General features: G+C 36.6%; 1 protein-coding gene across 1 annotated transcript in view; it reads right to left on the reverse strand.

Moving 5' to 3' along the window:
• The window catches only part of Rassf9 (Ras association (RalGDS/AF-6) domain family (N-terminal) member 9), a 32,030-nt gene extending 13,806 nt beyond the window's left edge, over window positions 1–18,224 (reverse strand). The window contains exon 1 of the mRNA XM_013019879.1: window positions 18,038–18,224. Coding sequence (XP_012875333.1) covers window positions 18,038–18,084 — 47 coding nt within the window. The 5' untranslated portion in view covers window positions 18,085–18,224. The remainder of the gene's footprint in view (window positions 1–18,037) is intronic.
• Window positions 18,225–18,933: the final 709 nt, after the last annotated feature.

The following is an 18,933-nucleotide window of genomic DNA, read 5'->3' on the forward strand; positions in this document are numbered from 1 at the left end:
AACCAGTAGAATTGTGGCAGGCACAGAAAGTCAGCAGAGTAGATTATCATTGCATTTCTCTCTTCTTCCTCACAGTCTCTTTCCCTTAAGACATGGGCCACGCAAAAGTTCCTAGGTAGTAAGAATTTAGGGAAGATGTAGAATAAGAGAAAATTGGCAGCATTTATTGAATGAATAGGAAATCCCCAGAGACAACAGTGGGAAACGATGAGGGGGGAAAGGTCTATGCAGTTAATTGCTTGTTCCTCTTGAGAGACAGGCATGGAAGATTGGATGTCAGACAGCCTTTAGAAGTACTTTTGTAGCAAATCTATAACAAATAGAAGATTATCTTCCTTTCATCACCCAGAAGAAATCTGGAATCTTATTCTCTCTAAAATCCGTATTATTCACATAAGTTGAGAACAAAATGGTATGCTTCCAATAAGAAAATTCAAAATGACCAATTCATTCTCATATCTAAGAATATTTACCTCTTCATGGCCTTTTCTCATGTGTATAAAAACAATATTATCAAAAAACAGAATAACAATTTTCACAAACATTGTAATGGTTATTTACATTGAAATCTTCCTTGTTTTAAGTGATTTCTATGATTTATTATGTTCCCTATGATTTCTGGCCTTTCAAAACTGAATTATGAGTTATACCATTAAGTGGCATTTCCAGTTTACCTAATAGTTTTGATAACGTTATTTGTAAGTACAAGCCCATATATCTAGAAACATAAAATACCATTTAAGCAAAATTAAAATAAATAAAGCAGCTAATCATTGAGGAAACTCTGGCTCACAAACTAACTTAATCCAGTGTGCAGAAAACACCCCTGAAAGTAACAATTTCTGGATCAAAATACTCCAGTCCTCTGATAAGCAGAAGAGATAAGCATAATATTCTTGTCCATAAATAACACAGATATTTTCAAAGGCCATTGAGAAGACTTGAGTCATTGTTTTGGTAGAGAAAGCATGGGAAATTAGTGATACCAAACAGTCTCCTCCAAATAAAAACAACATATTTCTAAATTTTTTTGAAAATTGGATTCCTTAAGATAATTAATATATTTTATTTTAAAGACAAATGGCAAAACAGTAATAAAGACAAATGATAAAATACAATTCTCTGAAACCTATATTTTATAATCATCTAGATATGTATTTACTAGTTTTATGCTCTAGTAATGCAACTTTATTTTCTTATGAAGTGATACTATAAACCAGCCATGCAGGAAAAGACCAGCCATCCCTGGGCATTCCACGCCTGCAAGGTAGTTGTATACCTAATTCCCATAAACAGAGAAAGGGCAGGGAATGTGTGAAGAATGTGTATGAGAGACTACTGGGGGTTGAGTAAACTAGGCTCATAGTTCAGATTCCGGAAATTGGTTATAATCAAAATGTAAATATTTAACATGTAGTTTTCACCAAGTCAACTGCTGAGAAAATCACTAATAGACTTGGAAATTCTAGATTTACTTCCCAGGCTTACCTGTTCCTATGCTTGGTAAAATATCTGGTGTTTCCTCATTGATTTCTATTTTGCAGAGAAATACTTGGCAACAAAGTCTATTTATTAAAAAAAACAAACTTTCCTGGACACAATATTTTTTAATAAAAGTTGTAGTTATTTCTACAGCATTTCTATAAGCATTTGTTTCCCTTTTGTTGGTGTGTATGCATAGACTATTTTTTTATTACATGTACTATCCAGTTTAAAAATGTCAGTCGCTAGTCATGTCACCTAGAATGCATTGACTATTGTACATATCTAAAGCTGGAGTTAAACTGAGAATTTTGCAAAGGACAGATTCAAAAATTGTTTCTCCTTGGGTATATAAACGTTCAGAAATGTCATGGTTGACACATTTAGCTGCTGGACATTGTTTTTCTCCTTTGTTGCTGCTTCTGATTTCTGTACCTTTTGTCTTGTGTGTAAGGTTATCTGTTTTGGGGAGGGTACAGGAAACACAGAAATGGTGGGACAAATACAGCATTGATATTCACTAGACACTATGTTGCAAATGCACTATATAACTTGTGAGGGAGGGAGATTGGAAGGGAAAAATAGTGGGAGAAAATGAAGGAAGAGGTGACACTGTTCAAAAATAAATGTATTCATTACCTGAATTATGTAACTTTTTTCCCTCTGCACATAACCTTAAGAAGAATACACTTAAAAAAAAGGTGAGAGAAAGTCAAGAAGGTACACATTTATAAATACACATATGTGTATCTGTGCATATGTGTTGGCATATCTGAGTAGTGCCAGAAATGTGGAAGATTAAAAAATATTCAGCACAGCAGCTGCTAACATAAGGAAACTTCTTTTATTTTTGCTTTTCATTTTCTCAGATACTCCAAACAATAAGCATGGCTTCCAGTTAAAAGCTTTATTGAAAATAACGAGCTTGCTGGGCCTTGGTGGCTCACGCCTGAAATCCTAGCTACTCAGGAGGCTGAAATCTGAAGATTAAAGCCAGCCCAGGCATAAAAGTCTCAGTGAGACTCTCATCTCTAATTAACTGCTAGAAAACTGGAAGTGGAGCTGTGGCTAATGGTGTGTGAGTCTTGAAAGAACTTGGGGACAGAGCCCAGGCCTGGAGTTCAAACCCTGTGACTGACAAAGAAAAAAAAAAAAGGAGGAGAAGCAGGAGGAGCAGGAGAAGGAGGAGGAGCAAGAGGAGCAGGAGCAGGAGGAAGAGAAGAGGAAGAGGAAGAAAAAGAAGAAGAGGAAGAGGAAGAGGAAGGAGAAGGAGAAGGAAGAAAGAAAGAAAGAAAAAGAAAGAAAGAAAGGAAAGGAAAGAAAGAAAGAAAGAGAAAGAGAGGGAAAGAAAGAATCAGGGGCTGGGAATGTGGCTAGTGTTGAGTGCTTGCCTAGCATTCATGAAGGCCTGGGTTTGATTCCTCAGTACCACAAGTGGTACTGTGGCTTCAAGTGGTAGAGTGCTAGCCTTGAGCAAAGAAGCTCAGGGAGAGTGCCCAGGCTCTGAGTGCAAGCCCCAGACTGGGCAAAAAAAAAAAAAAAAATCAACTTTTCATATGAAGTGAAGTACCAATCAATTACTTAAAGCACAATTTCAAACCGATAGATTGTGGAAAGAAAAGAGTATTTCCAAGTCTGTCTTGCTCTTCTGGTAAGGAAAAGTAAAGGCACGGAAAAGCATGGCTGATCCGAGAAACCCACATGTTTTATGAATCAAAAATATTCCAGGTCAGCTGTGGCTCAAGTGGTAGCGTGCTCTCCTTGAGCTGAAGAGCATAGGGACAGCGCCCAAGTCCAGAGTTCAAGCCCCACGACCCACAAAAAACAAAAAAAATTCCAAGTCCACTTTTCTCCCCAAAGTTAAATTATTTACTGTGCTTTGATTTTTCATCTCCATCTCTACTACAATCTCAAGTAATACACCTTATACTATATTTCCAAACTTCTTTCCTTCCATTTCCTTCATTACCATAACACATCATGAGAACTTTCATGTTACCACACAATCCTGCTCAATAGTAGTGTCTTTACGAGCTCCAATACCATCTGTAGTTGCTCTTCTAACCCACTGTAGTGATTGCCACCCATTCTCACTCTTCTTATGATTATTATCAGCAAGTTCAACTACCAAATCCAGTAGCTTTTTTCAGAATTCCTGGGATCTGGCCACTTTGTAGTATAATGTTCTGTGACCTCTCAGTCCTTTTCTAGCAGCTTTCTTGCTGCAATGATACTCTCATGTGGTTTTCCTTTACTTTTCCGGCCTCCTTCTACTTTCCCGCATGTATTTTAATTTCTACACATCTTCATTAGATGTGGTGTCATGCAAGACAAATATTCACATGGCCAACCCCAACTCTTTTTATTGTTGGCCTATTAATGAAAGTGGTTTATATGTCAACCATTTGAATAGATTTGATGACGTAGTATGGCCTAAAGACCATGAAATGTTGTCATTTGCAGATAAGTGGATAGAACTAAAGAACATGTCAAGTGAAATAAACCAAGCTCTAATAGCCAAATACCATAAGTGTGTTCATATATAAAATGTAGCCATAAAATGATGATGATGATGATGATGATGATGATGATGATGTCAATGTCATAAGCAAAACAGGGACTATCTGGGGGAAGGAATCAGTGGGATGGGGGAAGGAAAGAGAAAGTATTGCAGGGTTAACAGGATCAATGTAACTCTAAAACACTGAAAAGTAGGAGAGGCAGCTGATTAAGGAAGTATAACAGAGGGGATAAACTTGTTCAAAGCACCCTGTACACACCAATAGAATTATCACAATAAGACCACCTTGTACTATTATTGCTTTCTAATAAAACTGGTAATAAAATTACTTTTCCAAAGTTAGCAGACTATTGTTTGAAACAAAAGTCCACTTTTATACATTCCATGATTAAAATCACAAAGTGATTGCCAAGTCTTACATTTGAAATTTATCTTTCTCTTCTCCTTTCCCACTTTCCATCCCTCCACCCTTCTGTTCCTTCCCTATCTTCCTTTCTTCCTTCCTTTTCTCTTCTCTGTTTCTGAGATTCTTTCATCAGATTCTTCCAGCTCATCCTCAAGCATTCTTTCACATGAACCTTGAGGCCCACATTCCACACCTCTTGCTGATCTCTAAGAGATCTAGTAAGCTAACTCATGAATATTTTTTACTAATTCCTAGACTGGATTGATCTGCAACTGCTATGTTTTCATACTGACTGGCTTTTCTGTTCTGTTGTGCTCAGACACCTCTTTCCTAATTTCTCCATGTAAGCCTTTCTCTGCTTCAAATACTTCACTTGGAAAATTTCCTGATTGTCTTTGAATAACCTAACACCAGAAGAAAGTGAGATTGTTCTTTGGGTTTTCTCTTGGACAATCTTGAGGTTTGAACCCTGGGCCTCAGGCTTACTCTCTGCCAATTGAGCCACACCTCATTCCAGCCCAATCTTGATATTTCCACAGCACTCAAGGTACTCTTGATAACAGCACTTATTATTTACCTGATATGTTTGCTGTTGTGCTAATTTTCCATTCAGAGCCTAGGCTGAATTTTTCACCTTTGCAACCTAAAAGCCAAATGAATAGACTTTTTTTTTTCTTGTTCAAAATGTGGGTGGGGTGAGAGACAAAAGAGGCAATTGCTGGGAGAGAAATGATGGATATTTCTCAGTTGCCAACCTAGGTCAGGAGATCTGAATAGAGGCTTAGGGATTGTAATCTCCTTGCCCACTTCTTTTTCTAATGAAGTTTATTGAAACATATGTATGCCTATTTCATTACATATTGTCAATGGCTATTTTCACACTACAATGACAGAGAGATTAGTTGAGATACTAACATTGTGGCAAGAAAAATATAAAACACTTTTCATGCATAGCCTTTTACATAAAGGATTTGCTAACTCCTAACCTCAATACTATAATTGCACCAAAAAGCTAACCTTTATTTGTAATGTTTTAGTGTTAGTAGTTCTGAGGTTTGAACTCAGGGTTTTGTGATGACTAAATATTTTACTACCACAGTCCTCTTTGCTTTAGCTTAGTTTTGTATTTTTTTCTTTAGATAGAGTGTCTTGTTTGTTACCAGGAATAGGCAAAAATCTCTTATCTAATAAACTAAAATTCTCTTATCTAAGCCTCCTGCATAGTTAGGATTGAAGGCATGTATTACCAGTTTATTTATTGAAATGGTGGTCTCACTAAATTTTCCCATGCTGATCTTGAGCTTGAGCTACAATCCTTTCTACATCCACCTACCAAATAGCTAGGATTACAGGGAGGATCTGTGTCCCTGTCCCTACATTTACTGTCATTTTTAATGATAAAACATTCCTGAACTTCAATATTTTCACATGTATCCTGCCTAAGGTTTCCTAGGAGATAAGTAGGTAATAACACAAAAGAAACCTAAAATAAATAAATAAATAAAATAACACAAAAGAAACCTACAATCTAGTGGAAGTCATGGTAGAATTTGAAAGCAATTTCCACCAAAGGTAATAATTAAAGCATTATTATAAAGGGAGCTACTTCATGTAGGATTAACATAGGATTAGTCAGCTTGAAGGGCCTGACTGGAACCAGTGAGCTTTGCTGTGAAAGCCACACTCCAGGTGCAGTGTGCTCCAAATCAATCAGCCTCACATGGCTGAGCAGGAATGAGAGCAGGCTGGATGAATGGCAGCTTTCACAGCCCCTTCTCAGGTGCAGCATGGCCAAATACCAGGTGTTTGGAGGTGGAATATTTGGTAACATGTGTCATCTTGAATATTTACTATTCATTATGGAACTATTCCCTCCTTAAAAATTGTCCTTCTGCTCCTTATGATGACATACCTACATCCTCAATTACTCAGGACCATTGATTCTTTTTGCTTTCTTTCCATCCTGACCATTGTTCCTGCCCACTGAATTCTTAGAAATGCTGTCACCATAGCAACTCATGTTCCCCTTCTTCACTTTGTGTGTAAAACATCTCTTGAGCTGAGTGCCGGTGGCTCATGTCTGAAATCCTAGCCACTCAGGAGGCTGAGATCTAAGGATTGCGATTTGGAGCCAACCCAGGCAAGAAAGCCAGTAAGAATTTTATCTCCAATTAATTATTCAGTAAAAGGCAGAGTAGCTCCATGGCTCAAGTGGCAGAGCACTAGCCTTGAACCAAAGAAGCTCAGGGACAGAACCCAGGCCCAGATTGCCAAAAAAGCAAAAGAAAAAAAAAGTCCCCTGAACTCTCCACTAATAAATGCACCAATGTTCTTTCTCTGGTTACCATGGTTAATCTTCATGGTATGTAATCACCATGTTACTCCCTTGCTCACAGATTTGCAATGGTCCCTTGCACTACAGTGGTGTGATAATGTCAAAGCCTTTGTATTCCTTCTAATTCTTCTTTACCTGTCACGTTCTTTTCCTCATCGGCTAGCCTTCAAATCTTGGATTTCAGTTAGGGTCCAGCTCTACTGCTACTTTTTGAGACTGGCAGAGAAGTTATATATTGTCATTGTCATCCATTATACTTCCAAACTTTTGCCTCTAGTTCTTAGCTCCAGGTTCCAGTATCTTGGTAAACATCCCCACTTGGATAATAACTAAGAATCTGAAACCAGCAAGGCCCAAACACAGCTATGAATTTCTGACACAATCTCTTCTTGCTGTTAGACCCTTTACTCTCTATTCTTCCTTTTTTTCTTCTATAACTGCAAGTTCTACTTCATCTCAGTGACTTCATGTTTTGTGTTCCAGCTGCTGAAATTAAGTTTCCTTCCAGAGCTTTTCATGCCCAATCTCATTTTTTCACTCAAGCCTTAAATCACTTTTCAAACCACTTTTCATTCTTTGCAGCACTTCATTCCCCTTCATTCTCGCATTCATCACCACTTGAGACTTCTGATCAAGTTCTTGTTCTTGTATTATTGGTCAATTTACCACTTCTGCATGGTCAATGAGAGCAGAAATTTATTCCTACTCATTTATCTCTAAAATCTAAAATAATGTATGACACATATGACAAGGTTAATACATATCTGTTGTTGATTAGATGGATTTTAATAGGACATTTTACTTCATCTGATTTAATTTCAATTATTTCCATTAACTATTGAATTCTATAAAGTATAGTGTATAAAGGAATTATCAAAAATATTTTCATAATGAACACCAAAATGTAGAGTGCATTTAACATTTCTGGATTAATTAATCATGAATCATCATCTTGAATCACAAACAACAGGAAATAGACACAAGCATACACATATACGTACAAATACACAGATATGTACAAAGACTACAAATCTGACAGGCTAGACAGCTGTGTACAGCTTATGTATTTTATAAAGTTACTGTGATTAGAGTAAGTTCTCTAAATTAAAAGCAGAACCAGCGGGGTGCTAATGGCTTACAGCTATAATCCTAGGTATTCAGGAGGCTGAGATCTGAGGATAGTGGTTCAAAACCAGCCCAGACAGGAAAGTTTGTGAGATTCCCATTTCCAATTAACCACCAGGAAACCAGAAGTAGAGCTGTGGCTCAAAGCTGTAGAGAGCTAGCCTTAAGCAGCAAAGTGCAGGGATAGCACACAGGCCCTGAGTTCAAACCCCACAAACCAACAAAAATGTAAAAAAAAATCAGAGCTACTAAAAAACCATCACATTTATAAACTTATTTCAACTGGATGCTAAGTGGTTCATGTCTGTTATCCTAGCTACTCAGGAGTCTGATATCCAAAGGAATATGGTTGACAGCCAGCCAGAACATGAAAGTCTATGAAACTTCATCTCCAAAATAACTATCATAAAGAAGCTGGTTAAAGATAGACTCAACTAAGCAAGCCAGCTAAGCAAGTAAGAGGCCCTCAGTTGAAACCCTGATGCCTACAAAACAAATATATTCATACATAATTCCTTGATTTTTACAATTACAATGGTAAACAAGCAGGAAAGAAATGAGGACAAATATTTTGTTTTTTTGGGGGGGGGAATAATGAGTACATTTATTTCTTATCAAGTATTGTTGCCTCCTCCTTTGTTTCCCCTTCCCATCCCTTCCCATCTTCCCCTTCCTCCCCCAGCCCTCCCCACCCCCCCCACCAAAGTTCGTTTTTCGACATAACAATTTGTACATCACATTGTTGCAATGGGTCCACCTGTATCCCTTCCTCTCCACAAATTATACCAACATCAAATACAGTGAAAGCAGGGGTTATACCGTGGGGAAAGGACATACAAAGCAACAAAGAAATCATCTTATAAATATGTTAGAAACAATTGCATGAAAGCAAAAACATTTGAATACTTACCTTGGGGTTCATTTCACCTAACATCAACTTATCTGACCTTTTTTGCTTGGAGGACAAATATTTTCTTGCTTACTGCTGGAATGTGCCTGTCTTTCTGTTCTGTGAATAATGATGCATTTCAAAGGTCTGCTATAGCTTCTTCAGTGCTTCTAACTGGCATGTCCACTTCTTTTCTTTCCATATGAGTTCACTTATTATATGTCTACTAATAGAAACAATCAAGGATTTTCAATAAAATTTATCACATATTCCAAGCAAATATGTAATATTTATTTTAAAATATTTATTTTATTTTAATTAAATGTATCTTTGCATTCTGTTATAGGAGATTTTGTTCTCTAACATTTACTGGGAGGAGAATTTTCCTAGTGAACTATAGCTTCAGGAAACCCTAGTATGGTTAAAAGAGATGAGAGTAAATTAGGAGCACTAGAGTAGATAAAGGTTCTTGAGGCACATACTAAATATATGGTCATAAAATATTTCGTCATTCGGCAAAGGGGTATGTAAATAACTTTTGTACACTAAGCATCGATTAATGATGCACCATAATTAGTGGACATGAGAATTTGCTAAAGTTGGGTTACTATCCATATTAATAGAAATTAAACATCAGAGTCATACAATGATAGAAAAAATTATTGAAAAAATGTCCAATTTAATATGGTTATTAGAATAAATAGTTAATTATGATTGACTCTAAATGTCACACTGTTACATAAACATATTCTTATTTTTTTCCTAAACACTTCTGTTAAAACGTTGTGAAATATTGTGTACTACCAGCTCAATCCTGATAATGGATTCTTGTTGGAGTGACCATATTGCTACTTGATTCCTGGATCTGTCTCTTGATTACCGTATCTGAGTAAGTCTTAGTTGTCAATGATTGTCAATGATTCAGCCCCCTCCTACATCTATTGTGCATCTTATTGCGTTCCTTTGTCTTGTCCAAGCCTGTCATAGTGGGAGTATAATAAATGCTACTTAATTATGATGATGCTTCTTTTATTTTCCTTTACTTCCATTTACTCCTTTCTCATGTAATTTTTAAGTCAGTCATCAATAGTTACCAGGAACCTACTCCACAGAGTAACTTGCTCCAACTCCAAAAGATTATACTCTCATTTTTAATATTGCATTGCTAAGACTATGATTTTATCTATCCTGGCAAAGATATTTTGCCAGGGAAGAGTAATTTTTTTTAAAAAATGTTCATGCATGAGTTATTTCACTAATGTGCTATTTTCTCCAATTAGGAACTTAATCACTTAGGAATGAAGTTGTGTCTTTGCATGTCAAGTACAGAACCAAATAGAGTTTACAAGCCCTAAAAAAAAACCAGAATAATAATTTTGTTTCTCAAAATATTTCTGGATTATTTCTTTATGTAAGAACTATAAAAAAGATACAGAAAAATTTCTTAAACTGTATTGTGTTAGTTTTTGCTATATTTTGTAAAATTATTAATCATATAATTTAGTTCAAAAAGGCTGTAATAGTAAATGTGAAAAGCTATTGGAATTCAAAAGCTTTATCAATACTCTAAGAGATTTTGGATGTTTCTTTTTTTTTTTTTTTGTTGGTCGTGGGGCTTGAACTCTGGGCCTGGGCACTGACCCTACTATGCTCTTGAGCTCAAGGCGAGTACTCTACCACTTGAGCCACAGCGCCACTTCCTCTAAGAGATTTTGTAGACACTTTTCTAATTGTGTTCAATGTTTTGTGATCTCTTTATGTTGTTTTGAAAAAGAGTTAAGTAGTTATACAGAAGTTCTAGTGAGTGAAAGGTGGAGTACAAAATATCACCTGATACTAAAATATTGAAAACTTCTTGGGTTGAGATGTAGCTCACTGACAAAGTGCATGCATAGCAAGTATATCTCCTGGGTTTGATCTCCATTATCTAAGAAAGAAAGAAAGAGAGAGAAAGAAAGAAAGAGAGAGAGAGAAAGAAAGAAAGAAAGAAAGAGAGAGAAAGAGAAAGAGAGAGAAGGAGGGAGGGAGGGAGGGAGGGAGGCAGGAAGGAAAGAAAGAAAGAAAGAAAGAAAGAAAGAAAGAAAGAAAGAAAGAAAGAAAGAAAGAAAGAAAGAAAGAAAGGGAAAAGAAAAGACAAAATGTACAAGTAAAACAAAAGTCAACATGCAAAAACTTCCATAGATAGATATGATAGCATTTTCCATCTTACAGATTTCAACAGCACAATACTTAATAAGTTTTTATTAAGTTCTAGATCTACTAGATTCAACATCTTTTATATATAATCGGATTGAGTCCAAACACTTAATGGTTTAGAACTAATTGTTTAGGATTATTTTTTAGATGAGAAAAATAAATCCTAAGTAGACCATCCCAAGGGTGGGAACCTCCAGGCTGCAGGCTGAACCATTTGGGATAGATGTGATGGGATCGACTCATACAATTCTGTTTCTCACGGGCTGCTTATGACCATCTGCCTTATAGATTTCACATTGTCTGTGAATGATGTTATCAACATAAAATGACCCTTGGCTGTAGAAAGGTTCCTCATCCATGGTTGAATTTTGAGTTTGTCTCTATGCATTTATCAGAGCTGTTCTTTGTGTCTTTATTGTGTCATGTGTAGACTAGGGGAAAGTAATAATACCTTCTTAATAGCATTTTTAAGTTATACCATTTTAAATAGGTTGATTTTACAATCCACTCGGAACAGTGCACACGGCTTGCAGTGAATGCTGTAAGAAATATTAATGAAGGCAAACTTAGTCTGAAGTCAATGAAGGTAAAGCACTGGGGTTTCTTCATTGTTATAATCACTTCCTAAGAACCGCAATGAGCGTAGTCATTTTAAAATAGATTATTTGTATTTTCTTTCACACACTGGTATTCCTCAAAATGCACAACATGGTGAAAATTTGGATTTGTCATTGCAAGTTATTGTCACTCATCATATTAGAAAGATTAAATGTATACCCTGATATGTCCTAAACACTGTGACTAGAAACTCAACTCTGTAGATAAACTCCTAGTCTAGTTCTAGTTTTCCTTAGTTGCATAAACAGCAATAATCTAACACAAAAAGCATAACCCTTCCTTTTAAAAGAAAATATTACTATTTCCAAAGGAGCAGTAAAGTCTGTAGTGGTGATCCACTACCATCCTGCAAATTTATCAAGGGCTAGGAAATGAGGGAAGAGCTTTGTTTGAGAAGACATAGTACAAGTGCCCTTTGCTTTGTTTCTGTTCATTAGTTTTATCAGAAACCCAGCAAAATTGACTATAGTGTCTTAAATTCTGACAGCTGGAACTGTCAGTATTTGGAGGCCAGGTGGAGTTAGTTGTTTCAGATGCACAGGGATGAGGAAAGGGCAGCCTTGCATCTTTTTGTTTTGTTTCTTTTTTGTCGGTCGTGGGGCCTGAACTCTGGGCCTGGGCGCTGTCCCTCAGTTCTTCAGCTCAAGGCTAGAGCCCTACCACTAGAGCCACAGCACCACTTCTGGCCTTTTCTGCTTATGTAAGTACTGAGGAATCGAACCCAGGGCCTCATGCATGAGAGGCAAGCACTCTACCACTGAGCCACCTTCCCAGCTCAACAAAACTTATTTTTAAAAGATCAACATGTTTTTTTTTTCTTTGAAGTACTCATAGCAGTCATTGGATTGAAATAACTTTAAGGAAAGAAATGCAAATTTATACAATCCACCTAATCAAGACATATTCTATGTTAAATTAACTAACTTTGAAGCTTTTAAGACATCTTTCCAAAACCTCCATTTACCAACTGTCCTCTTTGACAAGTATTATGTATGCACTGATGCGTGCAGGATATCTTATACAGCAAATGTTAACTTGGCTTAGATGGTTTTAAGAAGCAATTCAAGTTTCAACTTGGAGCTTAATTTCACCCCTGCGAGTACTCCTGAGATCTTTTTGCCAGGAATAAAGCATTCCAATCATTATTCTTAATGGACTGTCAGTTGTCAAGTTCCCAGGTATCATCCAGAGAAATCTCTCTCAGAACATCAGAGAATAGAGACCTACACATTTCAATAATCTGACATCTCTCAATCCAATCTGTGGAAAATTGTAAATCTTAATTTGAAGATAGCTCATGATACTTTCACATTTTGCAAGACAAAGACACTCTAGATTATTATACTTCTTCTTACAAAGAACAGACGCTCTTCTTCCCCAAAGCATTTACCCTGACTCCAATAATCTGACATTTCTCAATCCAATTTGCAGAATATTCTTAATTTGAGGATAGCTGTTGATACTTTCACATTTTGCAGAAAGAAGACACTATAGATTATTATACTTCTTATTACGAAGAGCATATATATTCACATATTTAGGAAAAGAGGAAAAGACTAGAAATAATTCAAACACATCACTTCACGGAAAATATTCTAATTCGTATTTCTGACAGATCCAAGGAATATGGCTTCATTATGATAAATTTTGCTTTCTAGGAAAGTGTGGCAAAAGTTCCAACAGTTATCTTTCTTCTAAATGTTATTAATCAACTCCATTAGATGTTTTCTCAGAACCAAGTAGCCCTTGTCTAGATTCCTAGCACTCAACAGGCTGAGGGAGGAGGATATTGAGTTCATGGTCAGCTTGGGCTACATAGAGACAATCTCAGAAAAAAATCAGAAAGAAAGAAAGAAAGAAAAGAGAAAAACTAAAATAAAAACATATATATGTATACATATACATATATATCATGACATATATAGGTATGTATGTATATATATAATATATATAATGTCTGAAATATATATATAATGTCTGAAAACCTAGAGGTCCAAAACGCATTATAGGAATATTCTGTGTCTGAGCTTTGAGAATTGTTCCTAAAATCCTGTGATACATTCAAGAAATGGAACTTGTGTGAATAGCTAAGTTAATAATGTAAATTCCATTGTTGAACATTCACAAGAATATCAAGCACACCTGGGAACTGGTGGCTCACACCTGTAATCCTAGTTACTCAGGAGGATGAGATCAAAGGATCCTGGTTCAAAGCCAGCCCCTGCAGGAAAATCTGTGAGATTCTTATCTCCAATTAACCACCAGAAAACTGCAAGTGCCATAGTGGCTCAGAGTGGTAGTGGGAAAATGCCCATATCCTGAGTACAAACCCCATTACTGACAAAAAATAAAAATCAAAAAAGAATATAAAATGCATTAGTGTTCCATTACTATTCACTTGAGTTCTATGTAAGAAGCAATAGCTGTTTAGTAAGTGATGGAACAAAACATATTTAGAAATGTGAATAATTTGTTGAACAAACTAGCTCTACTGTTCACCATTTTTATTCTTCAGGTTGACCAAAGCTCTTAATAACAACAAGTGCATCAGTTTTCAGGTTTCAATCAGAACATTCTATTGTCTGGAACCAAAATAAACAATATGTTACCTAAGACCAAGAAACTTTGAAAGATGTATTCTTGTAGTTAACCATTACTATAATCAATCGTTAAAATCATTTATCCTGAATGTACACATTAAAATCTTTAAACTGCCTCTATGTATTTTTATTTATATGAAAGTTTGAGAAAAATGTCTAAAAGTTGGTATGCTCAAATTTATTTATTTTTTTGTTTATATTATTTATTTATTTATTTATTTATTTATGTCAGTCTTGGGTCCTGAACTCTGGGCCTGGGCACTCTCCCTCAGATCTTCAGCTCAAGGCTAGCGCTCTACCACTTGAACCATATCTACACCTCTGGTTTTTATGATTATGTTGTGCTGAGGAATCGAACCCAAGACCTCATGCATGCAAGGAAAGCACTCTACCACTGAGCTACCTTCCCAGCCCAAATTTAATTATTTTGTGACAGACAAAAGCATTACTTGGGAATTTCTGAAGAATATTGTCGAAACTTCAATCTCAGATGTTTCATAAATTATCTGGCAGAGAACAATTAGCTTTATGTCAAAATCCAAACATCATGTGATTATCTCCTTAGGTTTTGGATGATATCATCATTCAATCCCTTAAAAGATACTGAGTTTTATAAGATACCAGCTGACATCACATGATGAATAAGGAATAAAATAATTACTGTGTTTCTCATTTGGATAGAAATTATAATTTAGTTTACAAAATGTAATGGACTGCTGAATTACAGGTCCACAACATGCCAGGCAGGCACCGTCTAAGGCATGAAAACATGATGTTGTCTAGACAGATGTTGCCACACCCTCTTCAAGTTTACAGCCTTGTTTTCTAAAAGCTCTTCTGCTTCATTCTTTGAAGTTTCATTTGCATCCTGTTTACCTCTAAGACTCTCAACAGTCCATTACTATAAGAACAATTGCTCAGTTCCCTAATCAGGTTAAGTCCAGAGTGAACAGAGGTGAATGCATGCAGGAAAATTATCAGATCCACATATTCTTTTTCGTGCTGATGAAGATGCAGTTATGCTCAACTATTTCTTTTCATTAAGTTACATGTCACAAAACATACATACTCTAAAAATGCTTATTTTGTGCTCTACAGAAAATAATATTCATAAGGTGTACATACATTCATATATTATATATACATATAATCCATAGAGCATGGTCATATACATTTTTTGAGGGGGGGTCTGGTCGTGGGGTCTGAACTCTGGGCCTGGGCGCTGTTCCTCAGCTCCTCAGCTCAAGGCTAGCGCTCTACTACTTGAGCCACAGCGCCACTTCCGGCTTTTTTTTTTCTGCTTATGTGGTGCTGAGGAATTGAACCCAGGGCCTCAAGCATGCAAGGCAAGCGCTCTACCACTGAGCCACCTTCCCAGCGCCAATGGTCATATACATTTTAATATATGTATTGTATATGACTATATTCCTATAAATTCACTACTCCTTGTTTTATCCATCATATTTCTGTATGTTGAAAACTTAAATGGATTAACTTAATCATGTGATTAATTTTCACTGATTTCCTCTTTAAGAAGATGAAAAACAACACAAAACACAAAAGGCTTCATACAAGCAAGAATAAATGCCTCCCAAAAGTCTATTTCAAAACATCATGATTCATTCACTAATCATTTTGGAATAATCATAGTTTAATGTTTTTCACCACTACTGTGATTTAACTTTTTTTTCTTTTGGATTAATTAAAAAGAAATCTGCAGAGAGAAGTAATCAGTTATTAGAGCTGCTTACATATATCCTTATTTTTACCACTATGGCCAAGAATCTTCCTTTCATAATAAAGCATCATCTTCAGAAGCACGGTTCCATTTTCCCAAAGAAAGCTGAAACATTACTAAAGTATCTATGTACTTCTGCTTCCTGCACTTCTTCAAAACTTACCTTGAAAATGTCCTATTAAAAATGTTTCTCTTGGGGCTGGGAAGGTGGCTCAGTGGTAGAGTGCTTGCTTTGCATGCATGAGGCCCTGGGTTCGATTCCTTAGCACCATATAAGCAGAAAAAGCCAGAAGTGTTACTGTGGCTCAAGTGGTAGACTGCTAGCCTTCAGCTGAAGAGCTGAGGGACAGCGCCCAGGCCCAGAGTTCAGGCCCCACAACCGACAAAAAAAAAAAAAAGTTTCTCTTCTTATTTTGAATGATGACTAGTTTTAATGGATAGAAAAGATGGAGGTGTTAGTAAAATTGATGTCATGAAAGTGAGGATGTACTTTCCTGGGAAAACTCCCTGGGGTGTGTGGAAAGTTTTATGGAGCTGCTGCTTGGCATACTAATGATGGAGTTTAAAAACACATATAGCAAACACAATGGCAATTCTCTAAATCTACTTTATGTTTGCCAGAAACACAAGTTATTTAGTTTAACAGCACAATAAACTTTTCCAGAGTAAATTTTTAGATATTTTCAGGACATTTAACAATTGCCAATTTTATTATAATAGTACTATAAAATCATCTAAAAAATGAAGTTAGGAAGAGGTGGAGATGCTTTTCTGGATTTTTTTTAATACAGTGTCATTTTTAAAACAAGAATCAACTTTTGATAAACATCAACCATCTTTTGAAAAATATACAAACAATTTTACTAAAATATACATAGGAAAACATAGTTCTTTTATAAATAACATTTTATATTTACAGTGACTAGCATTTTTATTATTATGTTTGTTTAGTTTCTAAAGGAAATTTAGTCACAAAATCATTACTATGTTTAAAATGGATTAAAAACAGAATATTTGAAGTAGATATTTTTATACAAAATAAAGTATGGCGATTTACTTAACTTGTTTCACTATATTGTTATGCAGACACTTGGAAATAATTATATCATTTCCTACTATGTAATTGTATCTGCTTAAATTTATGCTAAGCAAATTATGACAAGCACCAACAGGCACAATTGAGAGACAGAGGTTGAAAAGCCCCTTTGCCAAAACAGATACATTAAAAATATAAAGTCCATCTCTAAAATTATCCTCATTTCTGAAAATAAAGTATTTGAGTTGCAAATAAAGTAATGAAACTGAAACACAGGTATAGGCCTAAGAAAATCTCTGTGTGCATATATATATATGTGTGTGTGCCTGTATGTATATGTGTATATGTAATTAAGTACATGTATTTAAGCATTGCAGGCTTGACATATCAAATCAAATCAAAGAAGACAAGGAAATACAAGATTTAAAGGGATCAGCTACTTGAATCCTTTTTCAGAGCCTAAGTCATCTAAAATTCTCTAAGATTTTTGAATGAACCATTTCATGAAAAGTTTCTCTGCAAAGTATTTTTGTGGTTGTTGTTGTTTCCTTAGGAACTCTCCAGTTCCCAAAGACCACTTTCCCAAGGTTCCAGTTTTCAGGAATGGCCACACTCTCAGGAGAAGCAAACCTTGTTTTTCCTGACTCTATCGGCAGCTGTGTATTTTTCATTCCAACAGGTGGCTCTGAATTCTAGCTATACTTTCATCAAACTGTACATGTTAACGTTCTGTCGTTTCTCTTTGTACCAAATGAAGCTTGACATGCCACCACGTTCTTTAAACGCTCAGGGCAACAAATAGGGAAATGTTGATACTAGTTGTGGAATCAGACTAACCAAAAGGGAAAATGAGAGTCAAAGTTAATCATTTTTTTTGACATCCTTGTGCTGGCTCTGGTCAGCTTCGCTACTGGAATGGGTCCTTAGAAGCTGGATGTTCAGATTAGATGCAACTCCCTACTCCCTGAGATTTTGTGCCCCCCCCAAAGCAAAACAGTTTTTTCATCATAATCTTAATGAAACCAAGCACAAATTTCCACATTTAGGATACACACACACACACACACACACGCCAGCACCCTTGACTTTACCTGTTTTTATGCCGAGTCTTTAGCAAGTTTCTTCCAAAAGGAGCCATTGGTGTTTGTCCTGTGAGAGAACAGGACTGGATCTGGACGCGATCTGGGGCTGAGGTTAGGGGATCCTGGGTTTCTAGGGTGAAGGGAGGAGGTCTGGAAGCTTCTTCTTCACCTCCTCCAATGTTCCTGGCCTTCAGCTCATTAGCAGCAGGCTGACAGAGTTGCTGCAAGTTGTGTAACTGCGGGATTGTTGTGGCTGCTGCACCTTTGGAGATCTGCCCAGCTCCAGCCTCTAAGAAAGCACTTGGAAGCAGGAAAAGAAAAAGAGAGAGAGGGAGAGGAAGGGGGGGGACTCTATTGTGTTCTGTAGTTATTTGCAGACTAGCTAAACATTTAATGCTGCCAGCCCTACAGGCATAGTAATACCCATGGAATGAGAATTTCACTCGATTGGGAACCCCCTCAGCCCCCCTTTTTTCCGGCTTTCCACACCCAACCACACAAGGTGAACACATATTGAAAGTTTAAAAGTAAATCACAACCCCCACCCCCACTCCCAAGCCCCGCCCACCCGTCCTCCACCTCCCAGCCTGCTCTAGTCTGTGAAAAGTAATCTGATCATGGCAGGCAGGAATGAGGGCCAAAAAATAAATAAACCTATTTGATTATCTACAGAATTCCCCTCTCCCGAGTGCCAGTGCTTTAAACTAATTTAATGAGGAGAGAAACTGGAAACTGGCTCAAGCCACGTCGCACAGCCCCCTGGGAATGTAAAGGCCCTGAGTTTCTGAGTTCATGATGACAGGATTCTCTCAACTGCACACCTCCACACTCAAGTTCATCTTCCAGAAGTTGATTTATCAGGGTACCCCAGGGCTCCAGATTGTGGCCTCTGGTGGGAATCTGCA

This window comes from Dipodomys ordii, unplaced genomic scaffold (genome assembly GCF_000151885.1).
Source record: "Dipodomys ordii isolate 6190 unplaced genomic scaffold, Dord_2.0 Scaffold3, whole genome shotgun sequence".
Taxonomy (NCBI): domain Eukaryota; kingdom Metazoa; phylum Chordata; class Mammalia; order Rodentia; family Heteromyidae; genus Dipodomys; species Dipodomys ordii.